The sequence below is a fragment of the Erinaceus europaeus genome, chromosome 10 (genome assembly GCF_950295315.1).
Source record: "Erinaceus europaeus chromosome 10, mEriEur2.1, whole genome shotgun sequence".
Taxonomy (NCBI): domain Eukaryota; kingdom Metazoa; phylum Chordata; class Mammalia; order Eulipotyphla; family Erinaceidae; genus Erinaceus; species Erinaceus europaeus.
Window position 1 is genome coordinate 116,249,134 of NC_080171.1, and position 19,097 is coordinate 116,268,230.

The 19,097-nt window shown below is 43.8% G+C and overlaps 1 protein-coding gene across 1 annotated transcript; it reads right to left on the reverse strand.

Moving 5' to 3' along the window:
* Window positions 1-2,495: 2,495 nt before the first annotated feature.
* PSMG2 (proteasome assembly chaperone 2) lies at window positions 2,496-19,094 on the reverse strand. The gene is made up of 7 exons (XM_007517178.3): window positions 18,826-19,094; window positions 15,343-15,514; window positions 12,406-12,464; window positions 9,382-9,500; window positions 6,280-6,453; window positions 4,710-4,830; window positions 2,496-3,164 (listed from the first exon to the last, which is right to left on the reverse strand). The coding sequence occupies exons 1-7, from the start codon at window positions 18,880-18,882 to the stop codon at window positions 3,072-3,074; spliced, it is 795 nt and encodes a 264-aa protein (XP_007517240.1). The 5' UTR covers window positions 18,883-19,094; the 3' UTR covers window positions 2,496-3,071.
* Between the last annotated feature and the right edge of the window lie 3 nt (window positions 19,095-19,097).

Genomic DNA, 19,097 nt, shown 5'->3' on the forward strand with positions numbered 1-19,097 from the left:
GTGGTGAAGCAGGTCTGCAGGTGTCTATCTTTCTCTCCTCCTCTCTGTCTTCCCCTCCTCTCTCCATTTCTCTCTGTCCTATCCAACAACGACAACAACAATAATAGCTACAACAATAGAACAAGGGCAACAAAAGGGAATAAAATAAATATAAAAAAAAGAGAGGAAAAAATAGCTTGTTCTTATATAAGTAATTTAAGTGTAGCAAAATCTGCCTCAGAAGATCTGAGTATAATTTAATGATAAAAATTGGATCAGTTTTATACATGTCATTATCTTTTTTTTTTTTTTTTTTGTCTCCAGGGTTATTGCTGGGGCTTGGTGCCTGCACCATGAATCCACTGCTCCCGGAGGCCATTTTTCACCCCTTTTGTTGCCCTTGTTGTTGTAGATTTGTTGTGGTTATTGTTGTTGTTGTCGTTCGTTCTTGGATAGGACAGAGAGAAATGGAGAGGAGGGAAGACAGAGATGGGGAGAGAAAGACAGACATCTGCAGACCTGCTTCACTGCCTGTGAAGTGACTCCCCTGCAGGTGGGGAGCCGGGGGCTGGAACCATGTCATTATTTCTTAAATGAACATACTGAAATGGAATAGTCTTTAATAGTCAAAAAGAGTTGAAGAATCTGTAGCTTTACTTCTTGAATGTGGGTTTCACCATTTCAGAAGCTAAATGATTTGAAACACTGGTAAATATTGGCATATCTTTTACTACATTGGTAGCAATCTATTCAACCATAGGGAACGATGCCACTAAACCAACATATTCTTTTATAGGTATTTAATGACTTCTTGTATGAGCTCCACAGTCATTCTGCTTGTTCCACCTTACTTTTGTTGTTGCTTTGTCACTCTGGAGCCTAGCAAATCTCACTTTTCTCATCTATGGAATGAAGTTTACTTGATCTGGTGGTTTTGCACGTTGGAAATCATGTTTAGTGGGCTGGAAATGCATTAGCACAGCACCTAAGTTTGTAAGCTGACATCCATGGGGCCTTACGTGAATGTCGAGTGGTAACACTGTGAGGGTCTGACTGAAAAAAAAGAAAAAAGAGGAGGGGCTGGGTAGTGGCACACCTGGCTGAATGCACATGGTACAATATGCAAGGACCTGGGTTCAATCCCCTGGTCCCCACCTGTTGGGGAAGTTTCACGAGTGGTGAAGCAGTGCCACAGGTGTCTTTCCCTCTCTCCTCCTCCCTCTAAATTTTTATCTATCTCTATCCAATAAGTAAATATATATAGACACCCTTGTTCTCTTTTGGTCACCATTAAAATTATGTTCTCATTATTTGATCTGTCAGAGAGGAACGGAGAGAGAAGGAAAGCTGGAGGGGAGAGCGAGGGGACTGGGCAGTAGTGCACTGGGTGAAGTGCACATAGTACCGGGCACAAAGACCCCGGTTTGAGTCCCTGGCTCCCCACCTGCAGGGGTGGGGATCACTTCACAAGTGAAGCAGATCTGCAGGTATCTTTCTCTCCCCCTTCTGTTTCTCTGTCCTATTCTATTTTTAAAAAGAGGAAAAAAATGGCCTCCAGGAATGGATTTGTAGTATCTGTAGTTAACCAAGCCCGCGTTAACCCTGGTGGCAATAAAAATAAGTTTGCGGGAGTTGGGCGGTGGCGCAGTGGGTTAAGCGCACGTGGCGCGAAGTGCAAGGACCCGCGGAAGGATCCCGGTTCGAGCCCCCGGCTCCCCACCTGCAGGGGAGTCGCCTCACAGGCGGTGAAGCAGGTCTGCAGGTGTCTGTCTTTCTCTCCCCCCCTCTGTCTTCCCCTCCTCTCTCCATTTCTCTGTCCTATTTAATAATGATGACATCAATAACAACAATAGCTACAACAATAAAAAAACAAAGGCAACAAAAGGGAAAATAAATATAATCCCCCAATAAAGAAAAAAAAGTTAATATACTTAAAAAAAAAATAATAAAATTGCTTTTTATATACTATATATGACAAAATAATTAGGGGGAGGGCTAGATAGCATAATGGTTATACAAAGAGATCCTCATGCCTGAGGCTCCTAAGTCCCAGGTTCAACTCCCTGCACCACCATAAACCAGAGCTGAGCAGTGCAGTGCTCTGGTAAAAAAAAAACAGTAACTTCTGGACTAGTATGAACAAAGTATGGATGACAAGAACACAAAAGGAGGATGCCCAACAGCATGTGTAAAGATGGCCGACATGCTGTAGGTACTCAAGAGGAAGACCCCTTTTTACTGCTTCGTTTATATGAAATTACTGTGCTGGGCGCCATGTAAGCAGAAGATGCATATACATGGGAGAGAGATTTCAAGATGCTGTTCTGCTGGCTTGAAGGTCTAGGAACAGGTTGTGTGTCAAAGACTGGCCATTTCTAGAAGCTGAAAAAGGACAAAGACCTGATCTCCTGCCCCCAAGAGACCCCAGAGGAAACACAGCCCTGTCAAACCTTTGGCTTTTCACCTGGTGCCGTCTATTTTTGGCTTTTGGTCTTCTAAAACTGTAGGATAGTAAGTATGTGGAAATATTTTATTATAGAGATTTTACATTTGCTACATGTTATGAAAAAGCATGGCAAAAGCCACTCATTTTCCACTAACAAAGCCCATTTTGCTAATCTGTTTTTCTTTTGAGATTTTCTAGGAAAAATGAAAGACTGACTTTCTTCCCTTCACCTGTCAACCAGGGCCATAAATTTGCTCAGGTCCAATTAACAGCTACAGGGCATTTTTTTTTCTTGTCTTTCTTTTAAAATGTTTATTTATCCATTTATTAATGAAAAAAAGAGAGGCAGAGAGCTAACCAGAGCGTTACTCTGGCCTTTGCAATATGGGGGGTGTGAACTCGGGCTCTTGGGCTTGAAGAGCCCGGCGCCCCGTCTGCCTGTGTCACCTATTGGCACGCTCCAGGACATGTGTTCATTCACACAGAGGCGGCAAGCATTGCAGTTTCCTTTGGTACTACATAAGCTCCCAGATGGTGCTGGGGTTCCAACCTAGACCCGAGATTTTTTCCTTAACACATTCTCAGATAATACAACATTTTAGACAGAAAGTTTTATAGTTGTGTTGTTGGTTGCAGACAAAATGGGTCAAAACAGTGCAGGTGGGAGACCGCTGCCGAAGAGTAATTTCCAAGAACTTGGCATTTTCCAGGGCAAGGCAGATGTGGTGGGGTCGGCGCTCTGTAAAGGAAAAACAAAATACTTTAACTTTTTAATTTCATAATTAAGTTATTTTATTAGTGGTTTGCAGTCAACAGTAAAAACTAGTGTCTTTTTTCTTTGCCTCCAGGGTTATTGCTCGGAGCCTGCACTACGAATCCACTGCTCCTGGAGGCCATTTTCCCCATTTTTGTTGCCCTTGTTGCTATTATTATTGTTATTATTGTTGGATAGGACAGAGAAATTGAGAGGAGGGGAAGACAGAGAGGAGGAGAGAAAGACAGACACCTGCAGACCTGCCTCACTGCCTGTGAAGTGACCCCCCTGCAGGTGGGGAGCTAGGGAGCTCGAACCGGGATTCTTACTTTGGTCCTTGTGCTTCAAGCCATGTGTGCATGAAGTCCTGAGTTTAATCCCTGACACCTCATATGCCAGAGTGATGCTCTGGTCGTCTTTCCCTTGTAAATGAATAAAATCTTAATTGCTTTCTTAGAAAATCCTGAATTCCAAAGAAAACTTGTTTACTTTTCTAAGAAACTGACAGATACAATTAATATTGGTTTGTTGGGAAAGTTATGACAGGGGTGGGCAGGCACACCGGGCTAAGTGTACATAGTATGAAGTGCCAGGATCCTGGTTCAAGCCCCCTGCTCCCCACCTGTAGGGGGGACACTTCACAAGTGGTGAAGAAGGTCTGTAGGTTTCTCTCCCTCTCCCCCACCCCTCTCAATTTCTTTCTGTCCTATCCAATAAAATAAGGGGGAAAATGGCTACCAGGAGCAGTGGATTCATAGTGCAGGCACTGAGCCCCAGTGATAACCCTGGAGGCAAGGAAGGAAGGAAGGAAGGAAGGTCATGACACATTTTTCTATGCAAAACAAACAAGCATCATGATTTTCCCGGCAACCCAATATAACAAAGACAAGGAGTCGAGAACTGGAGAGGCTCCTTCCCTTTTTTAAAGACCAGTCTTGGAGCCAGGTGCTGGCACACCTGATATAGTGTACATGCTGCAATGTGGAAGGCCCCAGGTCCAGCCCCCTGGTCCCCATCTGCAGGTGGAATGCTTCATGAGTGGTGAAGCAGTGCTGCAAATGTCTTCCTATCCACCCCTTTCCTCTCAGTCTCTAAAATAAGTAAATAAAATGAATGTGATCAAACAAATGTAGACAATAAGTTGGTCAATTGCTCTCTTTTCTTTTCAGGAGTTCAGCTGAGCCTTAAACAATGATCTGTGCAGTGGCTGGGGAGGTGGCTCAGTTGTTGAGCTGACATGTGTGAAGCCCGGGATATGATTCCTGGTAAAACAGGAAAAAACAAATAGAGCTTCATGTATGGTGGAACACCGTCATGGTCTGCTTCTCTTGATAACATCTTTTTTTTTTTTTTTTTTTTTTAATTAGGCTTAGTGCTGGCCAAGGCACTATCTATGACATTATATTAAAAATAAAGTTACATCTGTATTTAGCAGAGGCTTTAGTTATTTGGACTATCCGTACAGTATGTAAAAGGCAAGCTGATGACACCGGCAGAGACACTCGCAGCTTAAGCTGCAGTAAAACTTACACGTGGCTGGATGATGTGGAGCCATTCATTCAGATACTCAACGAGACCTAGTGCATCTGGGATATTGTCTCCTTCGGAAACAAATTTCAGCAGCACTGCCATTGGAATTTCTCTAGAACAGCTACAACAAGTAAGAAAATAATTTAGTATTTTCCTAACTCAGATAAAACGATAATGCCTTTTTTTTTTAAATTTTAAATCTTTATTTATTGGATAGAGACAGCCAGAAATCAAGAGGAAGGGGGGGTGACAGAGAGGGAGAGAGACAGAGAGACACCTGCAGCACTGCTTCACCATTTGCAAAGCTTTCCCCCTGCAGGTGGGGCCCGGCGGCTCAAACCCGGGTCCTTGCACATTGTAACATGTGCGCTCAACCAGGTGCGGCACCACCCGGCCCCTCCTTTTCTTATAGTTAAGGTCATCTGCCAGGTTTTAAGCAAGAAGATGCTACATCACAAGCAGACTTAATTTACCTTTATTTTGCCCAAGTATGTTCTATCTGTAGGGATAGGACTAGGGGCTGTTGTGCCAAGCTAGGAATGGAGTTTAATTTTTTTTAAGATTTTATGTATTGATAAAAAAGATAGGAGGAGAGAGAGAAAGAACCAGAACCAGACATCACTCTGGTACATGTGCTGCTGGGGCTTGAACTCAGGACCTCATGCTTGAGAGTCAAGTGCTTTATCCACTGCACCACCTCCTGGACCACAGATCAGTTTTTTTTGTTTTTGCCTTATACCAAAGCCGCATGAAACCAACCCTTTGTGGTTGGGGTGGTTACTTAGCAGGTAGAATACAGGGCCTGGGCGTGTAGTGTGTGTCCCCGCCCCCCCATGAGGTAAGTCAAACTGAAATAACTTCCCTTGGGGGGTGGGGAGAAGACAGCTTATCTAGCAGAGCACACACTTTAGCAAGCACAAGGTTTGAACCCCTGCCCGCCACAGCAGAGCACCATGCAGAACGGAAGCTTCCTAAGTGGTGGGTGGTGCTGTGGTATCTTTTCTTTCTCTCTCTCCCTCTCTCTCTATATATATATATAAAAGCTGGCTCTTCGAAAAAAAAAATTGACAACTATTCAGCAAGACAAAGAATAAAAGAAGATTTAAATGACTAAAATCAGAAGAGTGAGGACATTGCTACTGAGTTTACAGAAATAAAATGTGAGTTTTACTTGATAAGTAGATTTTCTATTTAGAATGATAACTTCTGGAAGTAGGAGATGGTGATAGGCCCACAATACTGTGACTGTATTTACAGCTACTTAATTGTACATTTTAAAAAGTCTACGCTGAACATAATACTACGCACCATTTTTAAAAAGACTCATTTAAAGGCCGCACATCATAGAGATAAGATCCCTAATGTGCTGTACATAGCAAGGCATAAAACCTGCCTTTACAGGAACCAGTCCCCTTCAGTCAAATCCTAGTCCTCCTCCTGAATGTAAGAACTCTAATTTAGCAGCTACTGTATAACTCTATTTTGTGAGGCCCGGCAAGTGATCTAACACATCGCCCTGTCTTCAGTTAGTTTTGCTATAAGGCGGGGTCGAGTAGGAAAGTCCGCTCACCTTTCTTCATACAGTGTTTTTGTGATGCCTCCCCCAGGGATACGGATGCAAGTGTCGGAATCGTTGATTTCAGGAATACGTGGGCTTTTCTCCATTTCTTCCCAGTTAAGATTCATTAGTTGATTTTGAACAGTGTTTTGCAAGGAAGGTGTGACTAGGTACCTGAAGGGAGTACTAAGAACAATCACATAAAATTAACTTTCTAAAACCACATAAATGACAGCATTAATTAAAATACTAGTTCTTTTAACAAAAAGATCTTTTAGGGAGTCAGGTGATAGCCCAGTGGGTTAAGCACAGGTGGCGCAAAGCAAGGACCAGCTCTAGGATCCCGGTTCAAGCCCCCGGCTCCCCACCTGCAGGGGAGTCGCTTCACAGGCGGTGAAGCAGGTCTGCAGGTGTCTGTCTTTCTCCCCCTCTCTGTCTTCCCTTCCTCTCTCCATTTCTCTCTGTCCTATCCAACAACAATGACATCAGCAATAATTACAACAATAAAACAAGGGCAACAAAAGGGAATAAATAAATAAATAAAAATTATCTTTTAAAATTTTATTTATTTTTGGTGAAGGAGAGATACAGGAGAGGAGGAAGGAGAGAGACACCAAGCTTAGCTCTGGCTTATGGTGGTGCTGGGGAATTGAACCTGGGACCTTAGTGACTTAGGCATGGAAGTCTTTTGCATAACCATTATGCTAACTCTCCATCCCCCTTGATAAAATTATCTTATTCGCCGTATTTCTCTTACAAAAGACAAAACACAAGTGTCTTTATTCTACTGGAAGAGTGACACACACACACACACACACACACACACACCGCTCTGGATCAGCAACTATGGAACTAGCAAAAGCAGCACTAAGAAGGACATTTGTAGCAATATAGACTCACATCAGGGAACAGGAAAGTGTTCAACTATTCTGACTTCACATTTGAATAGAAATAATCGTTTCTATTAAGTCAGTGCCACTGTGACACCAAAAGTTAGCAGAGACATTACAAAAAAAGAAAACTACAGGCTGATACCCCTAATGAACAGAGATACTAAGATCCTAAACAAAATCTTGGCAAATTGGAGTAAACATGACTTTAAAAAGACTGTCTATCAGGAAAACCAAGTGAGACTTACCCCAGTGATGCAAGAACACTTCAACGTATATAAGTCAACTTAATTAATGCAACTACACGTTAACAACAGGAGAATGGAAAAAAAATCAATGATTATTTCAATAGATGCAGAGAGAGCTTTTGACAGGATCCGGCATCCTGTGAAGTGTCCCCCCGCCCCCCGAATTGGGCTCACTTATACCCGGTTGTTGTGCATGGCAATGAATGTGTTTAATTAAATGTACCACTGCCCAGATCCATGATTTTATTTTATTTTTTACCAGAGCACTGCTCAGTTCTAGCTTAGGGTGATGCTGACGATTGAGAGTCTTTTTGCATCACTATTTTGCTATGGCCTCTGCCCTTCATTATGATTTCATAGGTGCATAAATGATAATGTAATCCAATTGTTTCTATTTATTCCCTTTTGTTGCCCTTTTTTAATTGTTGTAGTTATTATTGTTGTTGTTACTGATGTCGTGGTTGTTGGATAGGACAGAGAGAAATGAACAGGATAGAGGAGGGGAAGACAGAGGGGGAGAGAAAGATGGACACCTGCAGACCTGCTTCACCGCCTGTGAAGCGACTCCCCTGCAGGTGGGGAGCCGGGGCCTCGAACCGGTATTCTTACCTGGTCCTTGCGCTTTGTGCCACGTGTGCTTAACCTGCTGCACTACCGCCTGACTCCCCCAATTGTTTCTATTTCTAACTCTTGGATACTTTTTTTTTGCATATTAAATAACTCAGTATGGGCAGGAAGGTGTCTTACCCAGTAGAGCATATGCCTTGACAAGAGCAAATTCCCAGGTTTGGGCCCTTGCAGTGCCTGAGAACATGGCGGCACCAGGGATAAAGCTTCACAGATGGTGGGGCAGCGGATGCTACTTCCTCTCCTCTCTCTGTCTCTATCTACTTGAAATAAAAAAATAAAAAAGAAAAACAAAATAAAATAAAATAAAGAAATAATTCACTTTAACATCCTTCTGAACTACATGTAAACGCAACTGGTTGAACACAAGAAATCAGTCCAGTCTCTCAAAAACCAAAGACTTCCCGTGTTCCAACTTACATACCCCCAGGAACTAGAGGAACTGAACTAGCTTAAGTTACCCTTTCCTATCTCCTAACGTTCTTTCCAAATCCCAGTAATGAGGAGAAGGGACAAGACTGAATTAAGAAAAACAAAACAAAAAATCTAAACAGGAATGCTGTGCTCTTATAAGTCAATTTACCTACTTCAAATATATTTGTCACTTACAAGCATCTCGGAAATAGATTTGTCAGATTACTGAGCATTAGTAGTGCCTTTTCTATGGAATTCAGTTTTTTGTTTTTTAAATATTTTAAAAAATATTTATTTCCTTTTGTTGCCCTTGTTTTATTGTTGTAGTTATTATTGCTGTTTTTAAATAATATTTATTTTTATTGTTGTAGTTATTATTGTTGTTCTTGATGTCGTTCTTGTTGAATAGGACAGACAGAAATGGAGAGAGGAGGGGAGACAAAGAGGGGGAGAGAAAGACAGACACTTGCCGACCTGCTTCACCGCCTGTGAAGCGACTCCCCTGCAGGTGGGGAGCTGGGGGCTTGAACTGGGATCCTTAAGGCGGTCCTTGTGTATTGTTGCTATTGATATTGTTGTTGAATAGGACAGAGAAAAATGGAGAGGAGGGGAAGACAGAGGGGGGAGAGAAAGACAGACACCTGCTTCACCAACTGTGAAGCCAGGATCCTTAGTCCAGTCCTTGCGCTTTGCACCACCTGCGCTTAACCTGTTGCGCTACCGCCTGACTCCCTGAATTCAGTTTTATGGTGTAAATCTGTGTAACACACACACACACACACTTCTGTGGAAGGAAGTTTTAACTTTTTAAAGACTATCTTACATATTTAAGAAGACAATAAAATTACGTTTTCCAGTGGTTAGTAAAAAAAAAAAAATTAAAAAAAACCCACTTTTTAGTAGAGATAAAACTTTTTCCCTCTGGATGCACATACCTGCGAAGCTGCAGATCGTTGCGGTGATACGAATGACTGCTTGAAAGGACGATCACTTTGGCACAGTTACTACTTTTCACCCAGGAAAGCAACTTTTCACAGAATGACTTTGATTTATACTGTGCACAATGTTGAAAGAGAAAAACAAAAATCTAAAAGTTACTCTTTGTGTTTTCAAAGCATTTTATTTAGTGCTTTGCTAACTTTAGATGATATATGTAATGTACTTAGGTTAAAATTATTTATCTTTACCATTAAGAAAAAAAAAATTGGGGGAGTCAGGCGGTGGCGCAGTGGGTTAAGCGCACGTGGCGCAAAGCGCAGGGACCTGTGTAAGGATCCCGGTTCGAGCCCCCGGCTCCCCACCTGCAGGGGAGTCGCTTCACAGGCGGTGAAGCAGGTCTGCAGGTGTCTGTCTTTCTCTCCCCCTCTCTCTCCTCCCCTCCTCTCTCCATTTCTCTCTGTCCTATCCAACAACAACAACATCAATAACAACAGCAATAATAACTACAACAATAAAACAAGAGCAACAAAAGGAAAAAAAAAAAAGAAAAAATTGGGGCCAGCTGGTGGCGCACCTGGTTGAGCTCACACATTACAGTGCACAAGGACCCAGGTTCAAGCCCCCTGGTTTACCTGCAGAGCGGAAGCTTTACAAGTAGTGAAATAGGCCTGCAGGTGTCTCTCTGTGTCTTTCCCTCTCTACCTCCAACTCCCTGCTCGATTTCTGTCTCTATCCAAAGTAAATAAATAAATGTTATTTTAAAAAAATAAAAACATTGTGAGGAATCTAGATTAAAAAAAAAATCCTATTCTAACAAAGGAAAACTTCCCACCCCCCTCTTAACCAATCTATTGTTAACTTAAAAACCACCCCAAGGTCACTTATGAAATGTTCTTGCCAGAAATTTCTGACCTGAATCTGGTCATGAGGAAACAGGGGAATTCAGAATAGAAGCACTTGGCCTCAATTCCTCAGGAGAGTCAATAATGAGAAGAACACAAAGGGGAGGAAAGCCAGTTCCACACTAAAGGATACCAACTAAAACGATCTTCTAACCAAATACTTCTCAATTTTGACTGGATTCAGAATTGAAGGACATTGTGGGAACGAGGGAAATTCTTTTGTGTTGGATGCTATTATGGAATAATCTGTTAAAGGCTGATTTTTTGTTTTTTACTTTTTTGGTGGCAGTATGGCAAAGGTATTCTGGTTGTAAAGGGGAATGTCCTTGTCTTGAAAGATGTGTGCTAGAGTTTTTTTTTTTTATTAAAGATTTTTAAATTTATTTATTGATGAGAAAGATAGGAGAGAGAGAAAGAACCAGACATCACTCTGGTACATGTGCTGCTGGGGATTGAACTCAGGACCTCATGCTTGAGAGTCTAGTGCCTTAACCACTGCACCACCTCCCGGACCACAAAGTATTTTTTTAATTAAAAAAATTATATTTTTTATTGCCATCAGGATTACTGCTAGGGCCCAGTGCTGGTAGGTACTATGAACCCACACCTCCCAGAGGCCATCCCCACCTTTTTCTTTTTGCCTCCAGGGTTCTTGCTGGGGCTCAGTACCTGCACTAGGAATCCACTGCTCCTGGAGACCTTTTTTCCATTGTTGTTGCTGTTATCATCATTGCTGGCTCTACCTGCTTGTATCAGGCAAACTTCAAAGTTTTCTGTGTTTCAGCTTTATGATTTGTACCGTAAGAATGTTAGTGACTGACTCATAGGATTGCTATGAGAATTAAGTGGAACAAGGGGCCAGGTGGTGGTGCACCTGGCTGAGTGCACGTTATAGTGCACAAGGACCCGGGTTCAAGTCCCTGGTCCCCTCCCTCTGCAGGGAGAAAGCTTTGTGAGTGGTGAAGCAGTGCTGCAGGAGTCTGCCTGTCTCTCTTCCTGTATTTCTCCTCTCCTCCTCTCAATTTCTGGCTGTCTCTATCCAATAATAAAAACATTTAAAAAAAAAGAATTGAGTGGACGTTACTTAGGATGGTACTAGTGCAGAGTCAGTGTTCAATGAAAGCTTCTTATCTGTGGCCTAGAAGGTGGTATAACGCTAGAGCACTGGACGTGGGAGCATGATGACCTGGATTTGATCCCAGGTATCACATGTGCCAGAGTGATAATCTGCTTCTCTCTCCCTCTTGTGCTAATACACTAACACATCTAAAAAGCTTGCTATTTAAAACAGGGTTTTTGTTTTACTAGCAAGGCAGACAATGAGACATCGGAGTACTGCTGTGCTCAAGCATGTGCGGTACTGGGGGGATTATAAGACTGTATATATATTTTTTAACTTTGTATTTTTTTTTCCTCTAGTGGTTAATGCTCGGGCTTGGTGTTTGCATGAAAACTCACCTGTTCTAATATATATACCTGACTGAGAAAGAGAGAAATGAGAGAGGTAGAGAGACAGGAGAGAGAACCTGTTGAATCAAGGGTGTGAGAGATGATAGTGGTTTGGATTTGAGTGGTAGAAGAGAGGGGGAAAGCTGGACCCTGAGTATATTTTCACATACAGATAATTTGTCTTGTTTTGACCAGAGCACGGCTCTGCTTTGACATGTGATGGTGCTGGGGATTGAATCTGGGAACTTTGGTGCCTCAGATGTAAAAGGCTCTGTGCATAGCCTTAGGCTGTCTGCCCCATGCCAAGGTGCAGATATCAGTGGTTGAAATTCAACCAAATGGAGTGAAAACACTTGTAAGCTTATTTTTTTCACCAATTTCTCCTGCATTGGAAGTAAATAAAACCAAACTGTTATGTTCCAATTTCTTTCAGTTGAATAACTAAATAATGGCATTATATTTAAAACATTTTCCATATAGAATGGGCCCTGAGCTGTACACATAGTAGAAAAGGAACAGAAATGGCTTCTGAATTTTAATTCTTTTTTTAAAAAAGATTTTTATTTATTTCCCCTTTTGTTGCCCTTCAATGTTCATTCTTACTGATACTTAGCAGTCTACATTATACATTGTTAAATGTGAAAGAAAAAGAAAAACAAACATACTGACCTTAATGAAAATGGACCGTAATTGAAGAGCCACTAGCTTCTTTGAAGGCAGTGAATATACTACAAAGATTTAAAAAAATCAGTCAATCGTATGATAGTAAAATGAAGGAGGTATACAAGTGAGGTCATTAATGATAAAAATAGTTAAACTGAATTATAAGAAAATGTTTCTAAATGTCCTTAATAGTTAAGATATTTAATAGAAGATATAGAACATTATCACTTGGTTCAAAGTACATTTTAGTGTGATCTTACAATGCATTTATAAGCCTTGCTCTATGAAAAGTCTTAATTCATTTCTGTCTGAGAAGGTAAATGTAAGGAAACAGGAAAAACTGGGCCTGCTAGACAGCTCAGTTGGATAGGTTGCTGTTTTGCCATGTGCGTGACCCAAATGTGAGCCTGGTTCTCACCACACTGAATGAAGCTTTGGTGCTGTGTTCTCTCTCTGCTTCTCTCTCTCTTAAAAGGAAGGAAAAGAAAACATCAAAAATCACCTGGGCTTGACCTTAGCTGTAAAACCAGAGAAGTACTGCCCTGGGAATTTCTGCTACTATGACAAATAAGATCACTAAAAATTTTTTTAGGGAGTCGGGCGGTGGCGAAGTGGGTTAAGCGCACGTGGCGCAAAGCGCAGGGACCGGCTTAAGGATCCCGGTTCGAGCCCCGGCTCCCCACCTGCAGGGGAGTCGCTTCACGGGCGGTGAAGCAGGTCTGCAGGTGTCTATCTTTCTCTCCCCTCTCTCCCTGTCTTCCCCTCCTCTCTCCATTTCTCTCTGTCCTATCCAACAACAAAGCAATGTCAACAATGGCAATAATAACCGCAACGAGGCTGCAACAACTAGGGCAACAAAAAGGGGGGAAAAATGGCCTCCAGGAGCGGTGGATTCATGGTGCAGGTACCGAGCCCAGCAATAACCCTGGAGGAAAAAAAAATTTTTAAAAAAAATATTTATTTATTCCCTTTTGTTGCCCTTGTTGTTTTATTGTTGTAGCTATTGTTGTTGGATAGGACAGAGAAAAATGGAGAGAGGACGGGAAGACAGAGAGGGGGAGAGAAAGACAGACACCTGCAGACCTGCTTCAGCGCTTGTGATGTGACTCCCCTGCAGGTAGAGAGCTGGGGGCTCGAACTGGGATCCTTACACTGGTCCTTAGGCTTTGCGCCACGTGTGCTTAACCCACTGTGCTACTGCCTGACTCCCATTAAGATAATTTTTTTAAAGACCATTTTTTTTTTCCAGAGTTTAAAAAATATTTATTTATTCTCTTTTGTTGCCCTTGTTATTTTATTGTTGTAGTTATCATTGTTGTTATTGATGTTGTTGTTGTTGGATAGGACAGAGAGAAATGGGAGAGAGGAGGGGAAGACAAAGAAGGGGAGAGAAAGACAGGTGGGGAGCCGGGGGCTCAAACTGGGATCCTTTGCCAGTCCTTGTGCCACCTGCGCTTAACCCGCTGAGCTACTGCCTGACTCCCTATCTCTATCATCTTATCAGTATCATATAATTATAAGGTTTGTAATGTGAATGGGTGACTTACATTAAACACATGGAACTGAGTCCAGTGAAATTATTTTTTCCACTTTCCCTAGTCTTAGTGATGCATATCTATGCTGGTAGGAACAGAATATACAACTGGCTACAAAGGGAAAAAATATTCATGTTAAAAATGCAAATGTTAAATTCTATACAAAGATAAGTACAACAGACAAGTTAAGAAATCTTAACATGGGAGTCGGGCGGTAGCGCAGTAGGTTAAGTGCACGTGGCGTGAAGCACAAGGACCAGCGTAAGGATCCCGGTTTGAGCCCCTGGCTCCCACCTGCAGAGGAGTCCCTTCATAGGTGGTGAAGCAGGTCTGAAGGTGTCTTTCTCTCCCCCTCTGTCTTCCCCTCCTCTCTCCATTTCTCTCTGTCCTATTCTAACAAAAACAACAATTACAACAATAAAAAAACAAGGGCAACAAAAGGGAAAGTAAATTAAAAAAAAAAGTAATCCTAACATTGGGGGGTGGTGGTAGCGTGGTGGGTTAAGCACACATAGCTTGAAGCACAAGGACAGGTGCAAGGATCCCAGTTCCAGCCCCAGGAGGGGGGTGGCTTCACTTCTTGTGAAACAGGTCTGCAGATGTCTGTCTTTCTCTCCCCCTCCTCTCTCGATTTCTCTCTGTCCTATCCAACAACAGCACTAACAACAATAATAACAACAAGGGCAACAAAAATGGAAAATAGCCTCCAAGAGCAATGGATTATGGATTTGTAGTGCAGGCACCATGCCCTAGTGATAACCCTGGAGGCAAAAAAGAAAGAGAGAAAAAGGAAGGAAGGAAGGAAGGAAGGGAGGGAGGGAGGGAGGGAGGGAGGAGTCCTAACATCAAGATGCCAGAAACTTGGACAATGACTGCATCATAGCTGGGGCACAAAGCTGGTGCTAAGTCAGTCAGTCAGTGCCATGAACTAGTGCTATAGAGCCAAGTTTTGAACAATTCTGCCCTGTGCTGGGGAGGTAGCTTGGCCTATCATGGCACAGAACTTGCACACCTGAGGTCTCAGGTCAGAGGTTCAATCAGCAGTACTCTTGTCTCATGAGAACCAAACCAAAACAAAAACAAGCAACACAGGTTCAAGCCCCTGGTCCCCATCTGCAGAGAGGAAGCTTCACAAGTGGTAAAGCAGGGCTGCAGATGTCTCTTTCTCCCTCTCTATCCCCCCCTCAATTTCTCACTGTCTCTATCCAATAATAAATTAAAAAAAGAAAAAGGAAAACAAACAAACCCCATGTCTTTGCAACACAGGTTGCAAAGGGGTAGACAGCAGAATGGTTATGCAGAGACGCTCATGCCTGAGGCTCCTCCCCCGCACCACCATAAGCCAGAGCTGAGCAGTGCTCTGGGAAAATAAATGACTAAATAACACACGGGCTGAAGCCCTGCATACCTTCAGTATTGATACTGAGTTCCGTTGAGTTTTCTTCTGCAGTTGCATAAGGATTGTTTCCGACCACTGGCACAAGACAATCAGTATAGAAATAACCAATCTTGCTCATGTTCAGTGTAGAAATAATCAAGTCTATTGCAAGCTGGCCAACATTCCCAACAGATACTGCTGGCTGGAATCATAAGTAAATAAAGTCCAACATATCATTAAATTAGCAGCACTTTGGGGGCTGGAAGGAGACTGCTCACCGCTCACCTGGGCTCCAGCCCCAGCACCACACGGAAGTATCATTCACGTGGGGACCTCTGGTGTTGCAGTGTCGCTTCCTCTGTCTCGCAACTTACTTCCATTTATTTATTTTTTTAAGACTTTACTAATGGGGGAGCGGACACTCCACACTCTGCCAGGAACCTCATGCTTGAGAGTCCAACACTTTATCCACTGAGCCACCTCCCAGAACCTCACTGAAGAGGGCATGAGGTTCTGTGTTTGATACCCAGCATCATATATGCCAGAGCGCTGCTCTGGTTCTTCCTCGATCGTTAACAAATGCACTTTAAAAAAAAAAAAATTATTTATTTTCCCTTTTGTTGCCCTTGTTGTCTTTTTATGGTTGTTGTAGTTACTACTGTTGTTGTTATTGATGTCATCGTTAGGAAAGAGAGAAATGTAGAGAGGAGGGGAAGACAGAGGGGGAGAGAAAGACAGACACCTGCAGACCTGCTTCACCGCCTGTGAAGCGACTCCCCTGCAGGTGGGGAGCCAGGATCCTTATGCCGGTCCTTGGCGCTTTGCGCCACGTGTGCTTAACCCGCTGCGCTACCACCCGACTCCCAACATACACACTTTTAAAGAAGAATGAAACTTTAGCTGGGAGATAGCAATTACAGCAGCATCTTTCCTTAGATGCAACCAAGGTGTCAGAGGGGCCTCTTCATTTCTGAGCCTATTATTACCATTATTATTATTTGACTTTTTCAAACAGACAGAAACAGTGTGCAAGAGGGCAAGAAGGAAAGACAGCAGGAAAGCACAGCTCCCTCTGGCTTGTCTTTACGTTTTGTATTTCATTAAAAAAAAAAAAAAAAAAAACAGATACTCACCTAAACCAGAAAATATCTTTTCCCCTCACCAACCGCATCTAACGCGTGACTGACTTTTCATTTATTCTATCTCCAGTGTCTCTCTCCCTTTGCACTGCCGTGGCTGTTACTTTTTTGGCCTTCATCAGATTTCTGTCAGTATCATTCTACACTTCTTGCTTTCATCTCCTAAGCTCCTAGTTATCGTCTATACTTCTCTTTCTCTAGCTCACAGTTTCACTACTTTAGTTCAGTCTTCCCTCTCCCATATCATTCATTTCTCCCCCTTGCTATTCGATTCTTCCAAACAGCATCTACACGCGTGCTCCATGACTGCTCACCGGTCCCACCTGCTCTCTTAGCTAAGACCTCACTTTAGCTGGCTGCTGAAAACGCAATCACCTGAGTTACTGCGTGAATATGCACACATATACACACTCCTCCCATTGCTCAGTCTGCTGTGATGTGGCTTCCCTCTCATCCCACTCTAACTGTCAAGTTATAACTGATAATCCACATGCTGCTAAGTCATGTCTGGACTTTAAACGTTTATTCAATCTCCTTGGTCACAGGGGGTTACGTTAAGAAACAAATAAACAAACGAACACACCGGTGAGGGCTTTTACAATCTTTAATTTTAAAATACACACACTATTTATTGCAAGCAGTCATCATCATGATGTTTATTCCAGCCCCGCATTTACACTCACTAGGTCTATACTTTTTGACCACCTACGGCCATTTCGACCACTTTCCCCCTCATCTCCACCTTCTAGGTTTTTAGATTCCATCTATGAAATTTAGATCTTGGGTTCAAACATCTCCCCAAACATTTTAGGGTGTCTTCCTATCATTTTCAAATCTTTCTTGCCTTACTGACTAAAATGGTTCCCAAATAGACTTTAAACTCCTAAGGGCAAGGACTTAGGCCTTTTCTAGTATTTTCACATTCTAGAATGCTTATTGGAGCAATGAACATAGTTGACTTTATTGTAAGAGCATAAACCGCGTGTTATCCGCGGGTGAAAAGTGGCTTTTTAATATCCTATCAGGAACTTTCTGACTAGTGAACGGAATGGCTTTCCAGCTCATCACTGACTCTGTGCTTCTCAAGCGCCCCTCTCTCCAATACACACACTTTAGGCGGAAAACTGGAATCAGAAACATGTGCTCTCGCGGGGCCAGGTCGTGGAGACCCGAGAAAGCGGGGACTCGAACCTGGGTCCTCTGCACTGTAACGTGTGCTCAAGTAGGTGCGCCGCCACCCGGCCTCTCTCATCTGGTTATTAATCACACTGACATCAGTCCAGACAGGCAAAGGCTTCATGATAATCCTACCTTACTCACGTGTTGACTGAGGCTCAGGGGGCCAGGTGGTGGCGCACCCGGTTGAGCTCAGGTGTTACAATGTGCAAGGACTCGGGTTCAAGCCCCCAGTCCCCACCTGCGGGGGGGTGGGGGGAAGCTTTGTGAGCGGTGCAGCAGAGCTGCAGGTGTCTCTCTGTTCCTCTCCCTAGCTCCCCAATTCCCTCTCAATTTCGGACACTGTCTCAATCCAATAAATAAATAAAGATAATAAAAAGAAATTCAGGTTTGGGGAGGTTAATCTAGGAGCTTGAAGAATCAGGGAAGAAGAAGACAGAAAGTGGAACTACAAGGGTGGACAAGGGACTCTTACCCCTCGCCCTCTCCAAGGGAGGAAGAGAATGAGCAAGGAAGGTATGACAGTAGAGGGGCCGGGCGGCGGCGCTCACATCACAGTGCGCCAAGGACCCGAGTTCGCGCCCCGTCCCCACCTGCAGGGCAGAAGTTCTGTGAGTGGTGAAGCAGGACTGCAGGCGTCCGTCTCTCTCCCTCCACACTCTCAATTTCTCTCTGTCTCTGCATTAAAAAACAAAGGGAGGGGGCGGGTGGTGCCGCGCTTGGCTAAGCGCTCACATCACGGTGCGCAAGGACCTGGGTTCAAGCCCCCGGTCCCCACCTGCAGGGGGAAAGCTTCATGAGGGGTGAAGCAGGGCTGCAGGTGTCTCTCTCCCTAGCTCCCCCTTCTCTTTCAATTTCTAGCGGTCTCTATCCAATAAATAAAGATAAATTTTTAAAAGTTTTTTTTTTTTACAAAAAGGTATGGAAATAGCATCAGCACCCCAAGGGATGGGGTGATCTTTTTTTTTTTTTTTTACACCTGCACAGACCTGCTTCACCGCTTGTGAAGCGACTCCCCTGCAGGTGGGGAGCCGGGGGCTCGAACCGGGATCCTTATGCCGGTCCTTGTGCTTCCCGCCACGTGCGCTTAACCCGCTGCGCCACCGCCCGACTCCCCGGGGTGATAAATGTGAAGCTTTCAGCAGAACGGGGGTACCTAGCCCGGGGCAGCAGTGACAGAGACAATTGTAAGACTCACCATCAGGAGGGTGTAACCCGAGAGGTCTGGGCCCGACTCTCCGCAGGGAACAAACATGGTCTCCGAGGGCGAGCAGGAGCGCCAGGCTCAGCGTCGGACGAACGGGGGCGGCCGGCGGGCAGAAGCCACGCGCCGGGCGCCCAGGGGCTCAGCCCGAGTCCCTAGAGCCGCACGCGACGCAGGTGGAACAAGCCCAGGCGGGCGGGGTCCTTCGAGTCCCTCGGCGCGGGGTCCTGAGGCGTCTGTCCAGCCACCTGCCTGTGGGGCGGCGC